Here is a 27,254-nt window from a genome sequence, read left to right as displayed (position 1 = left end):
AAGGCCATTTTGATATATAAGGTAACATCCACAGGTTCCAGGGATTAGGACCTGGATATCTTTGGGAGCCATTATTCAGCCCCCCAGTCTGCTCTCTGGCCTCCAAACATTCATACTCATCCCACCTGCAAAATATACTCACCACCATCCCTACATGCCCCAAAGTATCAACCCATTACAGCATCAACTCAGAGTCCAAAAATCTCATCTAAATATCATGGACTCAGAAGTTCCAAATCTCATCTAACTCAGGTGTAGATGACACTCTGGGTGTGACCCATTTTGGGCCAAAATTCCTCTCTGTGGAGCTGTGAAACTAGAAAGCAAGTTATTTACTTCCAAAATACAATGGTGGGTCAGCCATAGGATAACAGTTATAGATATTCCAATTCCAAAAGGAAGAAAATGGAAGGAAGAGTCACTAGTTCCCAGCAATTTTGAAATCCAATCAGCCAAATTCCATTAGATTTCAAAGGCCTGAGAATAATCTTCTCTTGGCTCAACCCTCTGTGCCTGCAGCTCTACCCTCCAGGCCTGACTCTGGCCTCGGAGTCATCCTTCCTTTTTCTTGAAGAGAAGCACAGGTTTCAGCTGAGTAGATTTTATTAGCCTGTCTACTGCCTATAGAATATTTGGAGTCCAACATCTTTCTTTCCTTTTGTCTCTTCTCTGCCCCTTTCAGTCCAAGCTGTGTTACTGCTCATACAACAATCTCAAATACCTGGTGCGTCTTCCATGTATGTTGTGGGAATTCAGCGCATTACACAAGAAGGTCCTACACAGATCTTTCCTGGATAATTCCATCTCTATTTCTGGCTTCTGCTGGGATGGTTGAGAGGATCAGAATTACATGCTTAAAAGGATCAATTGTGGGACTTCCCTGGTTGCTCAGTGGTTATCCACTTGCCAATGCAGGGGACAAGGGTTTGAGCCCTGGTCTGGGAAGATCGCACACGCCGCAGAGCAACTAAGTCCGAATGCCACAACTACTGAGCCTGCGCTCTAGAGCCCGAGAGCCACAACTATTGAGCCCAAGTGCCACAAGTACTGAAGCCTGTGTGCCTAGAGCCTATGCTCCACAACAAGAGAAGCTGCCATGAGAAGCCTGCGCACTGCAACGAAGAGTAGCCCCTGCTTGCCACAACTGGAGGAAAGCATGCGTGCAGCAACAAAGACCCAACACAGCCAATAAATAAATAAATATTAAAAAGAAAAAGAATCAATTGTGTGATTGAATATTCAGATGTTTTGATCCTTCAGAAGCACTAGCAAAGGTTGTCCAGCCTCCCTCTTGGCTTTCTCCTTAGAGCATGATTTCCTTACAGTGAATCAGTTTTTAGAGTCTTCTGCAATCTGGTCAGGCTGAGAATTTCCAAAATCATTAAGTCCTGGTTCCTTTTAGCTCATCAGTTCTTTCCTCAATTTATCTCTTTCTTCTCACATTTTTAGTATAAACAGCAAGAAGAAACCAGGCTGCACCTTCAACACTTTGCTTAGAAATATCTCAGCAATAATATCCAAAATTTATAAACAGATCATATAACTCAATGACAAAAGAAAACCAAAACCAAAACAACCCAATTGAAAAATGGGCAGAAGACCTTAACAGACATCTCTCCAAAGAAGACATACAAATGGCCAGTAGGCATATGAAAAGATGCTCAATATCACCTATTATTAGAGAAATGCAAATCAGAACTACAATGAGGTACCACCTCACACCAGTCAGAATAGCCAACATTAAAAAGTCTACAAATAGCAAATGCTGGAGAGGAAGTGGAGAGAAGGGAACTATGTAAATTGGTGCAGCCACTATGGAAAACATTATGGAGTTTCCTCAGAAAACTAAAAATAGAACTACCATATGACCCAGGAATCCCACTCCTGGGCATATACCTGGACAAAACTGTAATTCAAAAAGATACAGCCCTACTATGTTCATAGCAGTGCTATTCACAATAGCCAAGACATAGAAACAACCTAAATGTCCATGGACAGATGAATGGATAAAGAAGATGTGGTACATATATACAGTGGAATACTGCTCAGACATTAAAAAGAACAAAATAATGCCATTTGCAGCAACATGGGTGCAACTAGAGATTATCGTACTAAATGAAATGTCAGAAAGAGAAAGACAAATACCATATGATATCACTTATATGTGGAATCTAAAATATGGCACAAATGAATTTATCTACAAAACAGAAACAGACTCACAGACATACAGAACCAACTTGTGATTGCCAAGGTTGGGGAAGGAGAGGGATGGACTGGGAGTTTGGGGTTAGGAGATGCAAACTATTGCATTTAGAATGGATAAACAAGTTCCTACTGTACAGCACAGGGAATTATGTCCAATCTCCTGAGATAAACCATAATGGAAAAGAACATAAAAAAAGCATATATATATGTATATAACTGAGTCACTTTTCTGCACAGCAGAAATTAGCACAACATTGTAAACCAACTATACTTCAATAAAAAATAGAGAAAAAAATGGTTTTACTAAGATTGATCTTAAAAAAAAATACCCTCAGCTGGGGACTTCCCTGGTGGTCCAGCGGTTAAGACTCTGAGCTTCTACTGCAGGGGCACAGGTTTGATCCCTGGTCGGGGAATTAAGATCCCAAGATCCCACATGCCATGTGGCGCAACCAAAAAGAAAAAAAAAAAAGAAAAAAAAAAAAAAGAAAGAGATATCCTCAGCTAAATATCCAACCTTATCATTTACAAATTCAGCTTTCCATACAACTGAAGGATATAGTATATCTAAGCTTTCCATATTACAAGGATCCCTTTTCCTCTAGTTTCCAAAATCATGTTCCTCATTTACCAGTGGTGAAATAATTAAATTGTAGGAGCTAAAGAAGTGTATTCAGAGGAAATAAACTTAAGACTTTTAGATTTTCCAGCAAGAGCAGCTGCTTGAAGAGTTGAGGACATTCAAACACAAAGCAAGTGATCTCAAATGGTTTTGCTTGGCTCTTGATGAGTCAATAGATGTTACTGCTACTGCTCAGTTGTTTACTTGAGGAGTTAATGCCAAGTCTGAAGTGACTGAAGAATTAACTCCTATGAATATTCTGTGCAGGACATATATGGGTGAAATTTTCTCAAAGAAATTGAGAAGACACTAATTTCGTACCACTGAATGGAATGGAATTCAGTACAACTGAAGTGAAGTGGAATCTGCTATGATGTGCTACAATTGATAATGTTCAAACTATATATAAAGCAGAAGAAGGCATAGCTAAACTAATTAGCAAAGCTTGTGAAATTTTCAGTGTATGCAGACTATGGTTATTCATTGTCTTATTCATCAGTGAGTAAGTTCCAGAAAATATTTGAATCTATCATATACAATTGAATCAACAGTGTCAATGGTAAACTTCATTTGCTCTCACGACGTAATCATTTTCATATCTGCAAATTTTTATCAGAAATAGAAACTGAATATCCTGACTTGCCCTGCTGTACAGCGGTCCAATGGCTTGGCAGTAATAAAGCTTTATGGCAATTTTTTTTTCCTTTGGTGGGAGATATGTTGCCATGTCTGGTACAATAATGGATCCAGGCAGCAAAGATGGCTATCTGGGCAGGACAACTGATTTTTGATGATAGAGCATAATAACTTTGAACCTCTATTATATGAAATGTCACTCCTCCCCCTCAAAAGAATTCCATTCTTCTCATTGACCTGTATTACAAAAAATGATACTCTATTATTTTCATATTTTGAGCTTTGTCAGTAAAAACTTTGTGGGCATTGGTTTCTTTCCTGTTAGATAAGTACCTACATAATAGTCTTGATTTTGCCTCTTGATCCCTAAAGCCTAAAATATGTACTATCAAGCTCTAAAAGAAAAAGTTAGCTGATCCCTGGTGTAGATAATGCTTCCTACCTCATAGCATTGTTATGAGTACCAGCTACCCTGAATTCGGGCAGGGCTCAAGCTTTGCAAACCCATATACATTAGCACACTCCTCCAAGTACTTTACAGATAACAGCACACTAAATCCTCACAGCAACAACTGAAATGAAGTGGAATCTACTATGATGTTGTATGACTGATAGTGGTCAAACTATACTTAAAGCAGCAGAAGGCATAGCTGAACAAATCAACAAAGCTTGTGAAATTTTCCATGTAAGAAGCAATGAATCTGCTGTGTAACTTGCTCAAGATGACCCAACTGGCAAACAACAAAGCTGGCTCTAGAGTCTATGCTCTATATCAGGAGGGGTGGCAATTTTTCTCAGAAAAGATTTTAGGCTTTTGTGAGCCAGATGGTCTTGGTTGGAAATACTCAAATTCTGCTATTGTAGTTAGAAAGCAGCCGTAGATTATACGTAAGCAAATGAGTGAGGCTGTGTCTCAGTAAAACTTTATTTACAAAAACAGGTGGTCGTCTGGATTTGGTCCATGGGTTGTAGTTTACTAACCTTTACTTTTAACTATATGCTATGCAATGCTGTCTTTCTCACTCATTTATGTTGCCTGCCTGGATCTGGTCTAAATCCTAAAAGTGAATTTCTATCAGGTGAAGGGTCTGGTTTGAGCACTGACCATAAATTTTCTCTTAGACACTGGGTGTAAAGCAGGGAGAAAGGAAGAAAAAAAATCACACCCAGATGGAGCTTATGGTCTGGTGGGGAGACAGACAATAAAAAAGATTAAAAAGCAAAAAGAATGGCCTGCTGGTTGTTGATAAAGAGATGTGGTAAACAGAAGTGATGATAAGACGTGTGTGTGTGTCTGTGTTTGTGTGTCTGTATATGTGTGTCTGTGTGTGATTTCAGTTAGGGTCTCCAGGGAAGGCCTCACTGAAAAGGTGACCATTGAGTAAAGCTCTGAAGCAAGTGAGAGGAGAGCTGTGAAAAGGCCTGAGGGATGAACGTTCTAGCTGTTGATGTGTTTTGATCAGAAGAGTGACAGGAAGGAGGTGGCAGCCATGTGTCCTCCTGGGCTCCACTTTCGGGTTCCTTCCTCTGCTATCTGGGTGTCAGCTGTCAGGGCCTCAGGGAGCATATGGAGAAAGAGTGGGGCAGGTGGCGAGGGCCAGACATGGCACAGGCCCACTCACTGGCCTCCTGCCTGGAACGGGTGGGCAGTCTGGGAAAAGGGGCACCGGTGTTTGCACCCAGAGCCCAGCCTTCCAAAGCTTGCTCAGGAAGAAGCCAAAAGAATCTTCTGGCACTTCTGCCATGTGGCTGTCCCTCAACCTGGTGCTCAGGCCTCCTACCACTCAGCATGGTCCTCTACTCTGGATCCAGCCCCTCTTTCCTTCCATCTGGGTCCCCGTTCAGCCCCATCACACTGCTGTGAGCTCTCCTGCTAATGACTCCTCTGAGCTCCCACGGCCCTCGTTATGGGGCACCAAGGACTTTATCAAGGTCAGTCCATTATAAATTGAGAAGTGCCAGCTCAGCATTTCCCAAAGCGTGTTGATCCACATTAGTTGTCAGGGCTGGGACTGGATTGAGGCGGGTAAGGCCCTGGGATGCACAGTTTAAGGAGGTACTGACCTCCTCGGGCTTGTACAAGTGCAGGGTGGGCACCTTACTCAACTCAGCCTCCTCCCGGCCCTGGATGGTGTTCTGTGGAGCAAGGGTCTGTGGTCAGTAGGGATGGAGGCACCGGCTTGCACGTGGTCTCTCACTGCACGTTTCTTCAGAGCCTTGAATAAAGGAGTGTACATCCTGTATTTCTAAGTGAGGAGGTGACAGATAAAAGGGGCAGCATATCCCAAACTCTTAAACCACAGAATCCTTTCTATGCAGAAAAGAAAGGGCTTTGTTTTCAGATGGTGTCCCATTTGGAAAGTTAGCAGTAGATGCACATTCTCTCTCCATTTACCTCCTTGCATAATTATTTATCTCTTTTTATACAATGTCCAGACTCTGAAAGTAGTCTGGCTTATACCTTGAGGCCACAGTGCTCTGTAGAGCGTGGGGACCCTGTCAAGGGTCTCAGTAGTGGCTTCACATTTAAATGGCACTTGTAAATGTATGGTCATTTCATTTTCAGAACACCCCCTGTTACTCATTCTATGGCAAGGAAATCCAGGGCAGTAGGTTATCCACATATGAAAAGGTTAGAGCAGTGCTGTCCAATGTGGTAGCCATTAGCCACTGGTGGTTACTTAAATCAAAATTAATTTAAATGAAATAAAATTAGAAATTCAGTTTCTTGGTCTTCATTTCAAGTGCTCAACAGTGGTTGGTGGCTACCATGTTGGATAGCACAGACATAGAACATCTCCATCCTGCAGAAAGCTCTGTTAATGACTTGCCCAAAACTCCATGGCCTTTTGCAGGCTGATGTGACACCAGAACTGGAATTCTGAGCCTGAGAGCTCTGAGCAGACTGCCCTGGGAGAGGAGCTGCTCCCCTGCAGCTGTGCACCTGAATGGCCCGCAGTCAAAGGAGGGCGGCAGGGACATGATGGTGTAGGCCACTGGCAGGAGGCTGAGGAAGAGCACCAGCAGCAGGAGGCCCATGTAGAAGCTGTTGGATCGGGAGGCTTTGAACACGCGTTCGTGCGGGACGTTGCTGCTCATCACCGCCCAGCACTGGAAGTACATGGAGGTCAGCAGACGCAGCACATTGATGCCCACCAGTCCAGGGGCGTAGAAGGAGCCCATGCTGGAAGGGCAGAGACCACACACCTGGTCATCTCAACAGCAGGAGAGGCCAGGGAAGGGCAGCAGAAGGAAATGGGATTGATGGGCTAGGGTCAGGAGGCCTTGCTGCTTTCTCTGTAGGTCCCAAGGGAAGGGGCTTCCCAGCTAACCAGGACATTTACCACCAAGCCATAGCCATCCATTCCTCAGGACAAGGACACTCCGAGCATTACTGGCTTGGGTTCTGGCCAGGGTTTTACCACTGCTCCACCACCAGGCATGGAGCAAATTACATGGCCTCTTGTCTGTTTCTCCATGGTCTCCATTAAACAGCATTGCTGCTCAGAAAAGTATTTGAAGTCCTTACATGAAAAGAATTGGATATTGGCTTGCTATGAGCCTTTGAAAGCCTTTGGCTGAAGTCCGGCAGCCTCCTCTAACTCCTCCTCAGAGGGAAGTTCCTTAGTTCATTTATCTCCCTGCTTTCTTTTCTCTTTCCTTTCCTCCCCTTTCCTCCTCTCTCCCTCCCTTTCTTTCTCTTCCTTCCTCCCTACCCTAGTTTTTCCTTCTTCCCTCTCTCCTCCCTCTTCCTCTTTCCCTTCTCTCTCCCTAACTCTTTTCTCTCCTCTCTATGTACATGGTAGCAAGTGGGTGGGCCAGCCGCTGTCCTGCTCAAGTGAAAGAAGGGCGGTCAGAGAGGCCAGATGATTTGTCCAGACTTCCTCCAGCTGGTTGAGAGGCAAAGCCTGGGATTCCAGCTTTTTGACTCCGCAAATGAGGTGATCACCAAAGGAAACGGATAACTCACCAGATCATTCCTTGGTTGAAGATCAAACCAAGTACATTTCCACTAATATCAAATTCAGCATATGAGGGCTGGAGGGAGAGAGAGAGAGAGAGAGGAGAGAGAAAAAGTCTATTAGGTGGTGTCAGCCAAACCCCACTACCAGTCAACCGACCAAGCCACGCCACCCCAAAGAGCCTGCTCTGGTGACCAGAGAGGGACCTTAGATTCAGGGTTCTATTTGTTTACCATGTTTTCAACTTTTGAAAAAGAGTTTTGAAGTTCTCAAACTTGAAACTTTCTTCAATGTTTTATTCAATTAAAAAAATGAGAATTTTGGGGGAATTCCATGGCAGTCCAGTGGTTAGGACTCTGCACTTCCACTGTAGGGGGCCTGGGTTCAATCCCTGGTAGGGGAATTAAGATCCAACAAGCCGTGTGGTGCAGCCAAGTTAAAAAAACAAAAACAGAGAGAAATTTTACCTTTTAGGGCCTGCAGGCTGACAGTGTGTTACTGGGAAGCCCCTAAGAGAACGTTTTATCAATGCTCTAATCGAAATGTACCTTAAAACTATAATCGAGTAAATCTAATAAATAACAAAATGCAAATAATTAAATGAGTCAAATGTAAAGAAAACTTTAAAAACAAACAAAATAAATAAATCTCTCCTCCAATTCTCTTTTCTCCTTCTCATCTTCTTCTTCATGGAGAGGAACCAGCTCAGCCAGATTCATATTTTCAACCTGACTCTGATTTTCAGAGTTTTGGAAATTTGTGAAAAGTTTAAAAGAACATAAAGTATGTGAGCACTAGGGAGTCAGGATCCTTGTGAGGCTGGCTTAAACCTGATTCCCAATTTGTCTTCCAGAAATGGAGACAAAAAGTGACAGGAATGAGAGAAGGAGAAAAAGTGAGGAGAGAGAAGGAAGGTCAAGTGAGCGTGGATTAAAGGAGGAAACATGCAGAATTCAAATACAGGGGGGTTAAATCTTGGGAATTTAAAATTTAACACTTGAAAATATTAAAAAAAAATTTTATCTACTGGATTTTGTGTCCTGCATAGAAAAAATTACTACTTCACAGAGCCTACTGACATTAAGCATCTAAAGAAATGCACAGAATGCATCTGACTATATCAGAGAGGATGGTTGGAATGCCTTTCTGCAGAATGGCTGTGAAATGGTGACCTACAAATCCAGCCTCCAGGTCCCAGCACCAGCAGTAGTTCATGAACCGGACAAAACAAGCTCGCAGGAAGTCCCCCAGCAGGATGGTGATGTACGTTACCAGCATGTCGGACACTGTCAGCCTCATGAATTCCTGCAAAGAGGAACATGGAGAAAGGAGATGGTCAGGGTTTGACCATGCCTGCTTCTCCCAACTGATTGCAGCCTTGCCAGTGCTCCCCCACCCACTCATATTCTTCTCTGCAACCCCCGGATTGATGGTGGCAGCATGGTGGGGCAGATAAAAGACCCCACGCTTTGAAAAATGCTTACTATAGGTTCCAACTCTACAAGTTACTAATTTATTGCTTTGGAATAGTCTCTCAACCTTTTGAAGCTGATAATAGTAACCTTGTAGGGTTACTGGGAAGCTTAGTGATTATGTATGCAAATTGCCTGGCAGTTGGCAATACCCAGTATTTGGTAGTTATCAACGCTATTGCACAGATATAGGATCTGAAGGCTCACTTCTTGCTTCCCCCACCTGCTCTGAAGTGCCAGCTGCCCCAGCTAAGACTGAATCTGACCATTGTCCTGGGGATAGCAGCTGGCTTCCTTCAACCCCTGCTAATCGGATTTTTTTTTTTTTTTTGGTATGCGGAGAAAATAATGTAGGTTTTTCACAGAAGTACATAGAAGAAGAACCAAAAGCAAAGGAACAAAGTTTTCTTTGATTTGTAGAGTATATATAATTTATTAATTTTTTTTGAAAAGTTGAAAAGATCTACCAGACTTCATCACAATCTTTAAGACATCTAATAGACTTGGAGTTTCCAGGGGACATAGGGTCGGCTCTATTCATTTTTGTAGCTTCCAAGATGATTAATAAATGTCTGTTGGATGAATGGCTGATAAATTTTCAGGGTTCTTCCTCAATAAGAATTCAGACTATTACTCTTAAGTAAAAGACAAACCAACTTGTATCAGGTCTCCACATCTGTGCAAGGTGATGCTCCGGGGCCTGGGGTGGAGGTGCTGGCAGACATAGGTGAGCAGGACATAACGCCTCAAACCCATCATTACCAACAAGCTCAGAAGTAAACAAGCTTTGATCAGTGATGGGCATTCAGGGAGGAGGGCAAGAGAGATGCCTTCCAAGGATGTGAGGAAGGAAAAGAGAAATTCTATAGCAAATATTTGAAAGGAATCACATAGGTAATGAACTATTTTTTCTTCCAAAGAGGGTGGGTTTCACTGACTTGAAGACTTTCTCTGCTATACACTGTGATGGGTTTAGAAATGTGAGTTGCTCTACACATTAAAGATGGGGAGGATTTGAAGAGAATGGGGGAATCTGAACTGGAGGAGATGAGAAGTGGTGAGTCTGAGCGCTCTGTGAAGGAAGTGGGGAGAAAAAGCCCCCAGGACCCTGTGGGTAGGAGACCCTGCAGCAGGCAAATATCTGCCGGTGGACTTGTAGGCAGTGTTTGAAGGAGTGTGTGATATAATCCCCTCCTCCATTGGACTTCATCACCCTCAGTTTAAAACACTGTTGCCTGGTGCTCTATGGGAGTGGATTCTTCGCGGGTGGCAGGTATAGAAACCCCATGCAAAGCGATGGAGTTGAGGAAGAGAAGGCAGCTGATCACTGTGTTACCTGTGAATACTTCAAGTTTGTGCCTAGCCAGGCAAAGAACACTAGCCTTTGAAGTCCACACTGTGTAAGCTGCGGGGACAGTACCGAAGGTGGATAAGGGGAAATGGCAGTTGTTAATTTTTGACATTCTAATGAAACCCTTTAATTCTCTTTACAGAAAAATGCACAGATGCATATACACACAAAATCTTGTATCCAACTTTTAGGAGGATTTATCCATGATTTATTCATGATTTCCAGGTGGAGAACCTCAGGCTTTCAGTGATATCTGTAATAAAATTCTAAATAAATCCAAGTGGTATTGGATGGCTAGATGGAACACACAGAGAAATATGTGGGATGCTGAAAAAAAGGTAACGTGAAAAGGTGGAGCTTTCCTAAGAAATGCTGGCTTGACATTTTGGTGGCTTAAAAGTGGAAACATCAAGGCAGGGAGAATGAACTGAGAATGGGGGTCACTTTTTCAGGAGAGCATAGCTACTCACAATGCCCACAGCTGTCTCCCAGCAAGAACCCCGGGGCACATCTGCAGGGTGCAGGGGTGGCCGGGGGAAGCTCTCGTTCCAACCCGAGGAGTTGTAGTAGTGAAACAAGGTCCAGTGAGTGATGTTCTTTATTGCCTCTTCGTTAGCAAGCTAGAATGGAAGACGAAGATGTGGGGTTGGAAGGAGCCAGGGAAGGTCCAATGTTTCCACAGGAACAACAATTAAAGCCAGCGTATGCCACAACCCTACCACCCAGCCCCTGCCCTCAACAGGTCTCTCCAGAAATGCCCTCCCCAGCCTTTCAATCTATAGAGGAGAGGGAGGCAACTGGCTGAAGTCCCTGAGTCCTTCCCAGGAAGTTTTCTTCCCTGTTATTATTCATCTGTCTGTTCATCCATTTGTCCATCCATCCATCCATCCATTCAGTTATTCATTCTTCTTTTGAGATGAATTTATTCAGGGTTTATTCTGGGCATGAAGGCAATGGTGACACAAGAGTGAACAGGAGTGAACGGGGCTTTCCTCAGAAAATGTACAGTCTAGTAAGCGCAGAGTTGAACAGTTACGGAACAGAGTGATACGAGCTGTGGGAGATTTTCTCTGGGGACGGAGGACATCCACATCAGACAGTGGAGGCCCTTCCTGGAGGCAGGGACATCTGAGCCAAACGGCAGAAGGATCAGTCTGCTAGTCAAATACGGGGAGAAGGTGGAGAGAGGGGCAAGAGAGAATTTTGCTCCGTGGAGGAAATGGGAGGCTCAGGAGGGCAAGGAATTTCCTAGGGTAGGAGGGAAGCAAGAGTTGAAGGTGGAGGGGTAGGTAAGGGCCAGATCTAGTCACTTCCATGCTGAGAAACTTCCAGTAGTTTCCCTTTAACCTCAGGAAAAAGTTCATGAGGAGGGAGGCGTGGGGAAGCGTTTCATTTTTCACTTCTTCCCCTCCACTCCATTGTTCCGCTAACTCACAGTTCCCTGTTTGCATGAGCTGTTCCCTCTGCTTTTTCCAGTGTCTGCTAAGATGCACCACCATGGGGTCTGCAGCCCGTCCACGCTGCCCTGGGCTCTCCCCCACTGAAGCACCTGCCCCAGCATGCTGCGGTAAATGAGTCTGTCTCCCCTGGAACGGGGCCTGGGGGTACAGCTCTCTGCTGTATCCCCAGCGCCTGACTTGGTGGCTACGCCATAGCCATCTGGTGAGCAGTGATGAAAGGTTACCTCAGCCATGACTTATCATCTCAGGGGACGCTTACTCGGCTGGTAAACCTTTATGGCAGCTAAGGAACAATATGGGAAAGGCTGCAGATGTATTAAGGGTACCAGATGACATGCAGATGATGTGAGAAACACAGCCTAAGAAAAAGACAGGAAAAAACTGAAGCAAAATGTTAACAATTGGGCCATAGGAATCTGGCGATATTTTTCTTCATTTTATTCTTCTGTCCTTTCCAAAATTTCTTTAATTAATATAAATTATGCATAAGGAGATTATTATATTTAAAAAAGAAATTTGGCAGGCACTAGGAACTGGAGGGAAGTTGGTGGCTTTACCTTCAGGTGGACGTCATCCATCAGGGCCAAGAGAAATGTGTAGAGGTTTCCCAGGAAGAGGGCAAAGATGCGCCCCAGCTGCCACTTTAGTCCAATGCGTGGGTGGTAATTCTCCAGGGCAGCAATGGTTTCAAACAGAGGGGGACAAAACATTCCAAGCAGGGACATCACAATTTCTACCTGAGAAATCGAGAGAGCTGGGTTAGTTTTGTGGTCAATATCAGTGGCTCGTCCACCATCTCGACACCCCCCAGGGGCCATGCGTCTCCATTTCCTTGCTGCCCCCTCCTCTGCCGCTGGAAATGCCCCGGGGCCTCCACAGCTTGCTGTGTGACCCTGGCGCTGGCACCAGCAAGCCCTGAGCCGTCCGTGTATGGCCCACGGGTCCTGACTGCTCTGTGACTGGGTGTCATCATGAGTGTTGCTATTAGCATTGGTAAAAATAGCAAACTATCTTTGAGAAGTAAATGAATCAACCTACGGGACAGTGCTTTGTGTTCTGAAAAGGTTGTGAGCTAGGTAAGAGTCGCCTCATCTCGGGAGCATGGAAGACCAGCAACTCAGATCACAGAATGGAGCCAACAGTAGAGGGATGTGGTGCAGGGTGTGGCCATTGGGGTCAGCTTCATTCACACATCTGGCGGTGGGTTTGCTGTCACCTAGGGTGATGAGATAATTGGGCCATGTGCCTCTCATCATTTAGGAGGCTAGCTTGGCATGGTTCACATGGTGGAGGTCTCAGGTTCCCCAAGAGAGCAAGTTCCAAAACACAAGCACTTTTCAAGTCTGCTTGTATCATGGTTGCTATTGTTTCATTGGCTAAGGCAAGGGATGGGGAAACAGATTCCACCTCTTCATGGGAGGAGCTAGAAAATCACACTGCAAAAAAAATGTGCATACAAGGATGGGAAGGATTTGTAGCTGTTTTTGCCAACTACCACAGATGTCAAATTCTCAAGAGAGATTTATGGATTCAGTGCAGTCATAATAAGACCTTAATATGTTTTATGGTGGATCGTGATGAGAGAACTCACTCTATCAGATATCAAGACATACTATAAAGCCATAGTTTATCAGCGTGTTATTCGTGCAGGAATAGACAAATAGGCCAAGGGAGTAGAAAAGGAAGCCCAGAATCACACCCAGGCATTACTAGACAATTGATCTGTGAGCAGTGTAATTTCACTTTAGTCCTATAGTCCAGAATTCAATAATTCAGTTGAATGGCATAGGAACCAGGGTAATTTCGGTATTTCCCTGAAACATTCACTTCAGCAGAGATGCCCTCCTTACCTCATTTCTTTCATACCAGCTGATATTCTGCATTTTGGAGAATTCCTGGGATCGCTTCACCACAAAGTAAATGAGGTACCCACTTCCACACAAACAGCAGATGATGAGAAAGTTGGCCAGGACACGGAGAAATCTTGTCAGGTGGACGTTTTCTTCTCTGTTACTCTCTTGTTCATCCACTATTGACTCCTTGATGTGTGAAAATGAGATGTGAATACTAACAAGAAACCATTCTTGCTGGGTTTCTTGAGAAGACTACCTTCTATAGTTCCAGAGATGAAAGAATTCAGAGGGGATGGTATACGGATAATTTGTTCTTTTCTTTAAGAAAATACATTTTGAATAGGTTAGGGAGATTAAGAGGCAAAAACTTCCAGTAGCAAAATTGAGTCACCAGCATGAAATGTACACAGTGGGGAATGCAGTTAGTGACAATGTAATATCTTTATAGGGTGATATACTATAACTAGACTTACTGCGGTGATCATTTTGAATCGCACAGAAATATTGAATCATTCTGTTGTATAACAGGAACTAACATAGTGTTGTAGGTCAATTATACTCAAAAAACAAATAAAAACTTACAGAAAAAGAGATCAGATTTGTGGTTACCAGAGGCGGGGGTGGGGTAGACAGAGGGGGAACTGGATGAAGGCAGTCAAAAGAAATAAACTTCTAGTTATAAGATAAATAAGGACTAGGGATGTAAAGTGCAACATGTTAAATGTAATTAACACTGCTGTATGTTATATATGAAAGTTGTTATGAGAGTAAATCCTGAGTTTTCATCACAGGGAAAAATATATATTTTTCTACTTCTTTAATTTTGTATCTATATGAAATGATGAATGTTCACTAAACTTGTGGTAATCATTTCATGATGTATGTAAGTCAAAGCATTATGCTGTACACAAACTTATACAGTGTTGTATGTCAATTACATCTCAATAAAACTGGAAGGAAAAAAAGGAATCTTAAAAAATTGTATTTTGGGGACTTCCCCGGTGGCACAGTGGTTAAGAATCTGCCTGCCAATGCAGGGGACATGGATTTGATCCCTGGGCCGGGAAGATCCCACATGCGATGGAGCAACTAAGCCTGTGGGCCACAACCACTGAGCCCACATACCGCAACTACCAAAGCCCGCGTGCCTAGAGCCCGTGCTCTGCAACAAGAGAAACTGCAAGGAAGAGTAGTCCCTGCTTGCCACAACTAGAGAAAGCCCATGCAGCAAAGAAGACCCAACTCAGCCAATAATAAATAAATAAATAAATAAATAAATAAATAAATAAATGTATTTTTTTGTTGTTACTTCTACTTTGGTACATGTAATGACAAAAGCTTAGATTTATTGGATGTGGTCTGATTTAATACTATGATCTGATGTGGTGCTAAACACTTGCCATGAATTATCCTTCTTGATCCCAACAACAAACCAATAGTTACTTTTATTACCCACATGACAGCTAATTCCCAGAGAGATTTCAGTAACCGATGGGGACTGTTTTAAATCTATACATCAAATAGATTAGAAATGAATCTGAAAAATATTGAGTCTTCTGGGACTTCCCTGGTAGTCCAGTGCTTAAGACTCTGCACTTTCACTGCAGGCGGCATGGGTTCGATCCCCGGTTGGGGAACTCAGATCCCATATGCCACCGCAGGCAGCCAATATCGAGTCTTCTAAGCCAGGGGCTGGTTTTCTCTTTTCTTTTTTCTTTTTTTAAGAACTTTTATTGAGATACAGTTAACAGACAATAAACAGCATATATTTAGAGTGTACAATTTGGTATCCCAATCTCCCAATTCATTCCCCCCTAACCCTCCCCGCTTTCCCCGCTTGGTGTCCATATGTTTGTTCTCTACATCTGTGTCTCTATTTCTGCCTTGCCCTCAGGCTTGTTTTTGTTCTGTACTCTGTAGGCCACCTCACATCTCTCTTGTGAACAAATTAATAAGATAATTAAGTGCAGAGTTGTACACTTAATTGATTCCTTTATTCCCACACCCCCAAACCAGGGTTCTCAATTCTTTGTGGGTGTTCTAATAACGTGGGGGAGTTTTTAATAAAACAGTGCCAGGACCCCACCCCAGACCAATTACAGCAGAGCCTCTGGGGGTGGGGCCCAGAAGATTTTTAAAGCTCCTTAGATCATGCAAACATGTTTAAAAGCTGAGAACGGCTGCCCCCAGTGAGTCCTTTCACTTCCTCCAGCAGAAAACAGTTCTACGAGGAAAGAGGCAGAACCAGGGCCCAGCTCCATGGTTCTCTGCCACATTAAGAAGCAGATGGTGGGTACCAGCCATGAGCATTTTTTCTTGAAGCCTTGAGAGCTAGGCTCACACTTCTGGTAAAGCTCTTACCACAAATTAATTTGGGATCTTATTTTCCATGCCCCAGCTGGGAGAAGTCTCCTAAGGACAGGAGGGACCCAAAGTTCCCCCGGGAAGTGGGAATGGCTCTGAGGTGACTACCTTGAAGCTGGTGGTGATGGAGACGTACTTGTTGTCAGCCGTCTCTGAATTCCCGATCAGGTAGTCCCAGCTGGTGAACATCTTGAAGCTGAATGTGAAGTTCTCACTCTCCCCTTCGCTTGTGCTGCCCTGGGTGTTGCTGGCCATTCTGTAGGGTGAACATGGCTGTTGTTATGTCTGCCCCTGTGTCTGCTGTATCAGCCCAAGGGAAACTTGGCCTGAGTCAGTCGTGGGCACAGGTGGCAGACATCCAGTGAAGGGAAAGAGCCAAGATGGGTTTGAGTCAGGCTAGTGATAGCCAGAGCACCTTCCCCCCAAATTCAGAGTCCCCTGGGGGCACACATGGTATCAGCTGGGTAACAAGGCATCTGCAGAGCACAGGACACTTAACGATGTTTCCCATCCTGATGTCTGATTCCTTGTGGCTTGACTCACCTGCAAATGTTTGAGAACTCTTCATTCTCACAGGGAATATCCCCTTCTAATTCATCTGTTTTCTTGGATAAAAATCATATTTTTCTGATATAAAATTCAATAAGCCCTGAGGCAGTTGGTACTGCAATCAGGTAACATGCACATCCTTTTCTTAAGCAAGCTCGGAGGAAAGTACCTTGGACCTGCCTTGATAGCCCTCTATTTCATCCTGCCTGTCCTCATCCTCTCTTTGTGCTTCCTGGAGATCAGCCCCATGGGAACCATGGAATCCTGGGCAAGGGACCCATCGGATACAATGGGGGGCTTGCCCCTCTCTGATGCAATCTGACGTGTCAACTTTTGGGATTTGCTGTTCCAGGGCCCTGGTTGCCTTAGTTAATTTTTTGGTTCAACAGAGACACATTCCATATCCTTAAACTTGGCTGGGAAAAATGTAACAATGTGAGAGCTAAGAAGCCTGTCTCCTTGGTTTTTTTCCTTTTGTTTGATAGAGCCCGGCAGCCACATGTCACCTAGTGGACTGTCTCGTGCCAGGCAGGCTCTTGTAAACAGCCGCATTTTCCACTGAGATAATGTGATAGAAAACCCAGCTGGGCCTGCACATCACCTTCTGGGGGTTCTAGCTGGGATTCAAGGGTGCTCTTCTTCCCCTGCACACACAGCAGCCCTGCTCTTCTGGGAGACATGACCTCTTGTGGCCTTGCTGAAGGGTGGGGAGGCCTGGTGGCCAGGTCTGTGCACAGACTGTGCCCCCACCCTGCACAGCCTACGCTAACCGGGGTCCCCTGACTTAGAAGAAGGCAATTCATGGGCTGGGCCAAATTTTTTCTTCAGCGAATATGAATGAAGAGGCGCAGACATATTAAAAAGCCATTTCTGATCACAGAGACAAGTAGAGTTGGGGCTGGAGAGGACACCAAGGTTACTCACTGCCATATACACTGGTTTAGTCTCATTGCTTGTATCTTTGTAAGTGCTGGCTCAGTTCTCCCATGCCAGTTAGACTTACAGAGAAGCAGAGGGTTTTTCTGAGGAAGCTGGGCTATGGGGAAAACAGAAACAAGCCTCACAAACTTCTCCAGCCTTTCCTTACCAGGTACCATGTTCCCCTTCAAGCCACACTGTTTTTTTGACAGTTTTGGGGATTCAGTAGGATATCTGCTGCCTCAGGGCCTTTGCACGTGCTCTTGCTTTGTCTAAAGTCCTGTACCCAGCCTCCTCTAAAGGAGTGTCTATTCTATTTCTCAGAACTTTCCACATTACCCTGCCTATGTCTTTTATACCCCATATGAAAATCTGCAGTTGCTTTATTTGTTTCCTTGTTTTCTCTCAAAATCCCTAACAAGAAGGTAAGTAGGCACAGTGTGGCCATAGAAGTGGACTGTCTGTAGGAAGAAAATTGAAAGCCTGTAAATGAGACGGTTATACTTACGATCTAATGATGATCATCAGGCTGTAGCCGAACACACTGACCCCCACCATGAAGTAAGCCATGGGCAACCTGTACCGCAGCCACCCAATGGTCCTCTGGTTGTTGTAGTAGCCATAGAAGAGCGCGGAATACTTGATGTAGCCCTGTGGGGCAGCAGAGCCACATGCTCTGGGTTTGTAAGCTCAGTGTGACAGTCGTCAGACCCTTCCGTCCTACCTGGGGTTTCTTTCACAGGGGTGTGATGGGAGCCGGAGGGAAGGAAGGAAGGGTTCTGGGTGTTCCTGTTCTTCTCCTTACTCCCTCAGTTGCTCCAGAGTCTATGCACGTCTCCACGTCTCCCCTCTTTTCTTTCTCTCATCTATTTCTCCACTATACAAAACGCACTGAGATACAGCACAGGGAGGAGAGCGCTGTTAACACTTGAGATAGATTAGGGATAAGGGGTGTGTGTGTGTGTGTGTGCTTGTGTGCGCGTGTGTGTGTACGTGTGTCTGTATGCACACGCACACATGGCTCCAAATTCTGCACCACCCCCTCCCCCTGCCCCATGCCCAGGGTCTTAATTTTTTCTTATATATTTTAAAATAATTTATTTAGTACAGATTATACCAATAAGTCAAAGATTTTTAGTGAGCTTCAGCATCATCTTTTTTAACATCATATCTCAATAGGAACATTGAAGCTACCTGGAAATTTTTTTAAAAACAGTTCTCTGAGGGAATTCCCTGGTGGCCCAGTGGTTAGGACTCTGCGCTACTACAGCTGAGGACCCGGTTTCAATCCCCCCAGGGTCTTAATTTAACACTCTGGAACTTGAAGGGAGTCCATGCACTTTCTCAGTATTTCAAAACTTCTAAAGAAAACGATGTGGTAAGGCTCACAACCTAACCTGAGCTTCAAGTTTCATTTTGGTTTTGGTTCTTGGTATGATTGGCTTTAAGTGTAATTAGCACACTTTTTAAGTGTAATTATTTAGGTGTAATATTAACTTAGAATTTTAGCACTTCTCTTATGCCTTTGCTGAATATAAAACGGGGGATTATTCTGGCCTCACGCAGATGTGTAGTTGCAGAGGGGAGGAAAATTTTAATAGTTTTTTTCATATACGTGTGGCTATTTCTTTTTTGATTTGTACTTCAACCCAATAAATAAATACTCATTTCTTAGTTTCAATGCGGAATATGAATCACATAATGAGCTTTTCATACCTTAGGGTCCATAGCTCTCCCTCAAACACTAAATAATTAAAACGGGAAAAGTAGTAACTTTACAGCAGAGAATTCTGGCAGATACCACTTTAACCAAGTGGTCAACATAATGTAACTCTGATTTGACACTCTGAGAAAGACACGTTACCTCTGTGGTACCCTCCCCAATAATATATAACCTTAATACAATCACAAGGGAACATCAGACAAACCCAAATTCAGGGGCAAACAACTGATCAGCAGTATTCGAAGGTGTCAAGGTCACTGGGCTTCCCTGGTGGCGCAGAGGTTAGGAATCCACCCGCCAATGCAGGGGACACCGGTTCAGGTCCTGGTCTGGGAGGATCCCACATGTTGCGGAGCAACTAAGCCTGTGTGTCACAACTACTGAAGCCCGTGCGCCTAAAGCCCGTGCTCCACAACAAAGAGTAGCCCTCGAACTCCACAACTAGAGAAAGGCTGCCTGCAGCAATGAAGACCCAATGCAACCATAAATAAATAAATAAATAATTAACTAAAAAAAAAACAAACCCCCCAAAAGTGTCAAGGTCACTGAAAGACAGAGAACAGTTGCAGATTGGAGGAGAGTAAGGAGACATCTCAATTGTAATCAGTGTGAGATTTTGAGTTGGCTCTGGGCACAGAAAAAGAATATTAGTGGAAAAACTGGTGAAATCCAAATAAATACTATATTTTAGTTAATAATATTGTATCAAGATTAATTTCTTAGTTTTGATAATTGTTCTATGGGTATATGAGATGTTAATATAAGGTGAACAGGTGAAGGGTATATGGGAACTCTCTGTACTATTTATACAACTCTTCTGTAAGTCTAAAATTATCTCAAGATATAAAGTTTTACAAAACTCAATTGCTCTATCTTTTACTATCAAGATGTGGGATCTTTTACTCACACATGATTTTGTAACATCATGTATCGGTCATCTGGAAAGTAGTGGTTCACTGAGTTACCAACATATGCAAATGTTGACACATTTCTTACACAATACAAAAAAAAATCACATTGTTAATATCTCCACTGATCTCATCAGAAAAGTGTTTAACTATTGAGAAACTGCCACTGTCATGTGATGGAAATAAGTTTTCCAAAATTTTAATTTTTACCTGAAAAATAAAAATGTATCCTTGGCAACAACAACAAATACAACAGGGGATTGTCGCTGAATAAATTGTGGGTTTTGAGTAGACAGGACATTTCAATAGGGGTCCTTGGTTGAAATAAAGAATAAAGGAAATTCTTAGTAGCAGCATATAGTAGTAGTAGTACGTAATTCTTAGTGATATAGCAGTTATTTGGAACACCGCCGTTCCAAGTGACTTGGAAAAATATTCCAATTCACTTTCACACACTTCTGAGGGGTCTTGAATCGGACTGTGCGCGTGAAGGACGGCAGCAGCTAGACGTGCTGCTGGAACCACCATAGCCAGCCCTCCTGCCTCAGGAGCTCCTTGGAGCTGCAGACCAAGCCCCCCAGAGGCATGGGCGTGTGAGGATTCCAAAAAGAGGGAGGGATGTTTCAAGCACAGGATCGTGAGCGAAGGCAGGGAGGCACTGGTCTTCCCTGAAAGTTGATAATATTGGGACATAAAGTATGAGATCTTAGACAGACGTGGGACTGGAGAGGAAGAGAGCAGCCGGTCACGAACAGTTCTTCCCTAAACCCAGTTCAGAACACTGGGAATGGGAATGAATGAACATCGGAGGTGGGGAGTGACAGGGCGAAGTTTGCATTTTAGAAAGGTCACCTGGCAGCAGAGGGAATGGAGGTTTGAGGAGCCAAGCCAAGGAAGGGATCCCAAGGTGGAAGAATCTGACTGTGGTCCTGGTACAGTGAGGTGTTATTCAAAAAGATGCGAGGGATGGAGAAAAGGAGACTGGTTTAAGAAATGTTTAGTAGATAGGCTCGGATTTAGTGATGGACTGAATGTGAGGGGTGGTGGTGAGGAGAGGAAATGTGGGATGACTTTTACGTTTCAGACTTGAATGAGTGCATGAACGGTGGTTCCAATAAAGGACATGGGAAAAAGTGATGTGGGTTTGGTTGGATAGTTATTGAATTTGAGAAGCAGGTAGGATATTCAGTTGAAGATGTCATGTTGAAGCTTGGGGAAAGGCTGCACTGGCAATAGACCTGGGGTCTTACTGTGGTTACGGTGAGACAAAACCATCCTGTAAGATCGTCTTACATAGATCTAGCAGAATGAGGGGAGCAGTGGCTTCATGGGAAAGTCCCGTTTGTCAGAGTGTGTGATGAAATGACCCATGAAGGGGCCCTAGGAGGACGTGGTTGGCTAGCTCATTTTGCACAGTGCTAGGATCCCATTTGGTTAAAGCACTGGATTTCCAATAATTAAACATTTCACACTTATCTGCAATCATGAAATGGAAGTGCATTGGCACGTTGGCAACGGTACCTCAAAATCCCAAAGGACGGAAAAATCCATGGCTTTTTCTTCCTCAGCCCGAGGCACCGTCTTTCTGGGTATACTTCCATAGGGCATGCCCATCAGCACCTTGTGTCGGGACAGAACGACACAATTACAAGTGGAGAAGATACAAACACACGGAGATGTGCACATAGTGGGTTAAATCCCTTCTTGGAGCAGGAGCATTCATTTTTTTCCTTTAAATAACTTTCTTGATTTTAAAAGTATTACATACTCATTGTAGAAAATGTGAAAAAGTATTCTAAAATTTTAAAAAGACTGTTTAAAAAATTACATCACCTTCACATCCTGAAGATAATCACTGTTGTTCATACCTTTCCTTGCAGTTTCTGAATTTTATATGTTTTAGTTTGATTATTTAGCTTAATATTATTTTATGACCAATTCCCTATGGCATATGGTATTTTTCAAAATAAAATGACTTCAAAATATCTAATCATATGTATGTACCATAAACTTACTTAAAACATTCCCTATTGTTGGACTAATTAGAGTGTTTCTAGTTCTTCATGTATACATAATTCTGTTATTAATACCTTATATATATATGACTTGATTCACATCCTAAATTATTTAAAAAATCTGGATTGTATTTAATTTACATATTGATTTAGGAAGGTTTGATCTTTTTTATGATACTAAGTTTTCCCTCCCATGAATGTGTACTCCTGTTTATTCAGTCATATGTACATATTTTTACTATTTATTTATTTGGCTGCTCTGGGTCTTACTTGTGCTGTGAGGGAACTTTTAGTTGTGGCATGTGGGGCTGTCCGTCTCGGCATGTGAACTCCTAGTTGCAGTGTGTGGGATCCAGTTCCCTGACCAGGGATAGAACCTGGGTCCCGTGCATTGGGCGTGCAGCGTCCTAGACCTAGTGGATTCTCAACCACTGGACCCCCAGGGAAGTTTCTATTCAGTCATATTTTTGTCCTGCAACGCTTTATAGTGTACCTCATATAGCGTTCCTACTTTGTTAAATTTACTGCTAGTTATTTTATAGATTTATTGCTATTGTGAACACGAAAATTTTAAATTTCATTTCAAACTGGATATTGAGAGTGTAGAAAATGCCACTGACTTTTGTTTATTTAAAGTGACACCAGGGACTTCCCTGGTGGTCCAGTGGTTGAGAATCCACCTTCCAATGCAGGGGACAGGTTTGATCCCTGGTCAGGGAACAAAGATCCCACGTGCCTTGGGGCAACGGAAGATGCTGAGTGCCACAACTAAGACCCGACGCAGCCAAAAATAAAAATAAATAAATATTTAAAAAAATGACTCCAGCCATCTCAATATACCCTTTCATTAATTCAAGAAACTTTTGGTAGACTCATTGGCATTTTGAGGGTATATAATAATATCATCTGCAAAGTAAAAGAATTTTGTATTCTTTTTGTACAAAATGTAGAAGTTTTTTTTTCTTGACTTATTGCACCAGGTAGAAATGTGAAAATAATGTTGAAAAGTACTGGGATGGGCATTCCATGTTGCTCTTGGTTTTTACTAGCAGAGGCTTTAGTATTCCACCATTTAATGTAACATTATTTTTGTTTTTTAACTTATAGGTTCATCATTTTTAGGTAATTCCCTCCTACTTCTCTTTTAAAATTTATGTTCTTATTGGGAAATATGTTGTATATAAAATAGTATATATATGTAAAAAAAGGTATGTACATTTGATCATGAGGAAAAGAAAATTAACTAGTGTGAATTCACTACCTAGTTTAAGAAACATAATATCACCTGGTCTTTATAACACTTTTGATAAACCCCTCCCAATCTACAGAAACTGTGAGATAACAAATGTTTGTGTTTTTCAGCAAAGATTTTGGGATATCTTTATTACTCAGCAATAGATAATTAATACAAATGCAAAGAAATTGCCAGGAAAGAAACTATACGAGTGGAAATTAATGATATAGAAAATAAAGATATATAAGACAAAGGCCTGTGACTTCCCTGGTGATGCAGTGGTTAAGAATCCTCCTGCCAATGCAGGGGACATGGGTTCGATTCCTGGTCTGGAAGATCCCACATGCAACTAACCCCATGTGCCACAAGTACTGAGCCTGTGCTCTAGAGCCTGCAAGCCACAGCTACTGAGCCCATGTGCCACAACTACTGGAGCCCGTGTGCCTAGAGCCCGAGCTCCAAAACAAGAGAAGCCACCACAAGGAGAAGCCCACATACTGCAACGAAGAGTAGCCCCCGCTTGCTGCAAGTAGAGAAAGCCCATGTGCAGCAACAAAGACCCCAGGCAGCCAAAAATAAATAAATAAATAAATAAATAAATAATAAATAAATAAACAAATAAAGACAAAGGCCTGAATGTGAATGTTTACAGTAGCTTTATTTATCATAGTCCCACACTGGAAACAATCCGAACGTCCATGGAGTGGTGAATAGATAACAAACTATGGTACATCCATACAACAGGGTATTACTCAGCAATACAGGGACAAACTATTGATGTGTGCAACAACATGGATGAGTCTCAAAGACACCGTGCTAAATGAAAGAGGCCAGACACAAGGAGCTACATACGGCATGATTTTATTTATACGATATTCTGGAAAAGACAAAAATTTAGGAACAGAATCAGATTACTGCTGGTTGAGGGCTGGAGGTAAGGAGAGATTTCTTGCAAAGGAGGCACGGGGAACTTTTGAGGGTGATGGAAATGTTTGGTATCTCAGTTGTGGTTATGATTACCTGACTCTATATAGTTGTCAAAACTCATTGAACTGTACACTTTAAAAGGGTGAATTTTACGATATGTAAGTGACGCCCCCTCAAAACGTGAATTAAAAAAGAGACATGTCAGAGAATCAACAAAGCCAAAGTTGTTTCTTTAATAAAATAACTAAAAGAGACAAACCTTTAATGTAAATGAGAGAGGAAAAAATTACACTGCCATGCGAAAGGGAATATACCTTCAGATACATGAATGATTTTAAAAAACAAGAAACTACGTTATTTAACTTTAAGCCAATACATTTAAAAATGTAAGTTGAAATGGAAAATTCAGGAGAGTGATTACTTGTGAGAGTTATGTGGGTAGTATGACTGGGGAGAAGTAGATGAAGGACTCTAGTGTGTGTGTAATTTTTTATTTTTAAACTTAGTGGCAGGCAAATGGGCTCATTCTTTATACCTTTCCATATATCTGAAACTTTGAACAGTTATTCTTAGAGGAAGTATCAATATAAGGCTTACTGACGAGTGTTGCCTATGTGAAACTTAGAGCAGAACTTACAAGGTATTTTAAAGAATTATTTAATTTAATTATGAATGAACACCAGCAATGTACACCCTGGCTGCATATTAAGATCACCTGGGGAACTGTATGCATCATCTATTGTTGTATATCAAATTACCATAATACTATCTCCTTGTTTCTGCAGGTCAGGAACCTGGGTTGGGCTTAGCTGGGTCCTTTGTTTCAGGGTCTTTCACAGGCCTCAGTCAAGGTGTCTGCCAGGGCTTTGGTCTCGTCTGAAGGCCTGGTGGGGGAGAGCTGATTCCAGATGCGCTCACGTGGTTGTTGGCAAGATTTAGTTCCTCGTGGGCTGTTGGACTGAGGGCCTCAGGTCATTGCTGGCTCTTGTCCAAAGGCCACACTCAGTTCCTTGCCATTGGGCCTCTCCAGTCTGGCAGGTTGCTTCATCAAAGTATGCAAGCCAAGAAGGGAATCGAGAGGAAATGCCAGATGGAAGTCACAGTCTTTTATAACCTAATCATGTAAGTGACAGTGTGTCATTTTGGTTATATTCTATTTGTAAAAAGCAAGCCACAAAGTCTAGCCTTTACTCAAGTGGAGGGGATTATACAAGGGTGTAATACCAGGAGAGGAGGATCACTGGGGGCAATCTCAGATGCCTGCCTACCATAGGAGCTTTTAAAATAGGGATGCCAGAGATTCAGATTCAGTTGATCGGACCTCATATTTTTAAAAAAAACTCCCCAAGTGATTTTCATATGCAGCTTGTGTTAAGACAAGAAGTACATGAGCTCATCATGTAGTAGGGCCTTGATAATGAACTCCTGCAGCGTCACTGAGGGCTCCCCTGGGACCTGTAGGCAGTTGTCATTGAAGCTGAACAAGATTCATTCAAGCATTCAGAGGTGTTTGATCCCATTAAAATGTATCAAGGATTTGCGGCAAAGGAAGATGAGTATGAGGAGAAATCCTCATTAATTCTCTACTAAGTTTAAAGTAAAATCAAAGATAGAAAAATGTAGGGTCCACCTGTTAACTCAGAAATGCAAATAGTTTTGGTTCCATTCTTTGTACTGGGCTATCTGGGCAATTGATGTGAGCACTGAATTGAAAATGAATGATGTGAGAAGTATTCGATAGCTCATTGCTGGCTTTGGAGAGGGAGGGGGGCATGGGCTAAAGAATGTGGACGCCTCTAGAAATTAAGAATGACTTCTGGTTACCAGTCAGCAAGGAAATGGGGTCTTCTGTCCTACAAGTGCAGGGAACTGAATTCTTCCATCACCTGAGTAAGCCTGGAAGAGGATTCTTCCACAGAGCCTCCAGATAAAAACCCGGCCTGGCCACAACCTTGATTTTGGCTTCGTGGGGCCCCAAGAAAAGAATACAGTCATGCCATGGTTTCTGATCTATAGAACCGTGATATACAGTAAGTCCCCTACGTAGAAATCTTCAAGTTTCGAGCTTTCAAAGACGTGAACGTATGTTCCATCAATGTCAGATGTGAGTGGAATTGCAGCTTTCCCTCCATCTCCTATTGCTGACAACCCTTCAGCTCTACCATCTCCCACCTCCTCTCCCTCCTCCAGGCAGTAACCTTCTTGCCTGTTCACTCGATGCCAGCCCTGTATGCCAGCTGTTGTACTGGACTACTGTACTTTTCAAGGTACTGTGCTGTAAGATTAAAAGTGTTTTCTTTAAAAATAAAATAAAATAAAATGAATGATGGATTCTTTGTAAAACAGAGTATTTGATTCATATCAATGAAGATAAATGAGATAAGCCTCAATACGATCCAAAGTTATAGACAGTTCTTTTCTTACCTCTGGGATTATGACCAGACCAAATATTAAGCCAAAAAGGACGAGGTTAACTCCATACATCCATCGGAGAAAGATGAAATATGATGCCACTGAAGAACCAAAGTGACCTGAAGAGAGAAAGACGGTGGATGTAAGTATTGCAGAAAGAGGACATTAACACCGTCAAGCACTGCATGTGTGTGATACATTCAATTTTGTGTCAGTCTACGGAATACACACCTCTTTTCTTTTTCCAGATTAAAAAAAAAAGGGCTTAACTGATTTGCCTAAGTGCCTACAGTCAGAAAGTGAAGAAGCACATTTTAAATTTTGGTCTGACTCGTCCAAAGCCCATCTTTTTTTGTGATACAACAGAACCTATAACATAACCTAATCAGTGGATCAAGAACACAGTCCAAACCCTTGGGAAACCCTTCAGCAAAGGAAATAAAAAAAGTGACAACAAAATACTCACTTTCAATGTCCTTGATCTTCATTTCCCAGGGAATACATTGAGTCTTGAAGTTATCAAAGTCTCTTTTAAACTTGACCCATTTCTGAAATTAAACAGGCAACACCCTCAGTTCATGAACATGCCGCCTTGGGACCTGGAGGGGAGGATGGAGGTGCACGTGAATGTGGACATGTCAAC

The 27,254-nt window shown here is 42.8% G+C and overlaps 1 protein-coding gene across 1 annotated transcript in view; it reads right to left on the bottom strand.

Moving 5' to 3' along the window:
• Nucleotides 1-27,254, bottom strand: part of TMC2 (transmembrane channel like 2) — a 75,298-nt gene that overhangs the window by 13,695 nt on the left and 34,349 nt on the right. The window contains exons 6-16 of the mRNA XM_057701696.1: nt 27,078-27,159; nt 26,624-26,730; nt 21,545-21,643; nt 17,901-18,043; nt 16,034-16,181; nt 13,559-13,747; nt 12,266-12,445; nt 10,719-10,868; nt 8,602-8,730; nt 7,434-7,501; nt 6,408-6,647 (exon numbers count right to left, since the gene is read on the bottom strand). Of these exons, the coding sequence (XP_057557679.1) occupies nt 6,408-6,647; nt 7,434-7,501; nt 8,602-8,730; nt 10,719-10,868; nt 12,266-12,445; nt 13,559-13,747; nt 16,034-16,181; nt 17,901-18,043; nt 21,545-21,643; nt 26,624-26,730; nt 27,078-27,159 (1,535 nt within the window). The remainder of the gene's footprint in view (nt 1-6,407; nt 6,648-7,433; nt 7,502-8,601; nt 8,731-10,718; nt 10,869-12,265; nt 12,446-13,558; nt 13,748-16,033; nt 16,182-17,900; nt 18,044-21,544; nt 21,644-26,623; nt 26,731-27,077; nt 27,160-27,254) is intronic.

The sequence above is a fragment of the Hippopotamus amphibius genome, chromosome 12, assembly GCF_030028045.1.
Source record: "Hippopotamus amphibius kiboko isolate mHipAmp2 chromosome 12, mHipAmp2.hap2, whole genome shotgun sequence".
Lineage (NCBI taxonomy): Eukaryota > Metazoa > Chordata > Mammalia > Artiodactyla > Hippopotamidae > Hippopotamus > Hippopotamus amphibius.
This window is presented reverse-complemented; position numbering and strand designations above follow the sequence as displayed.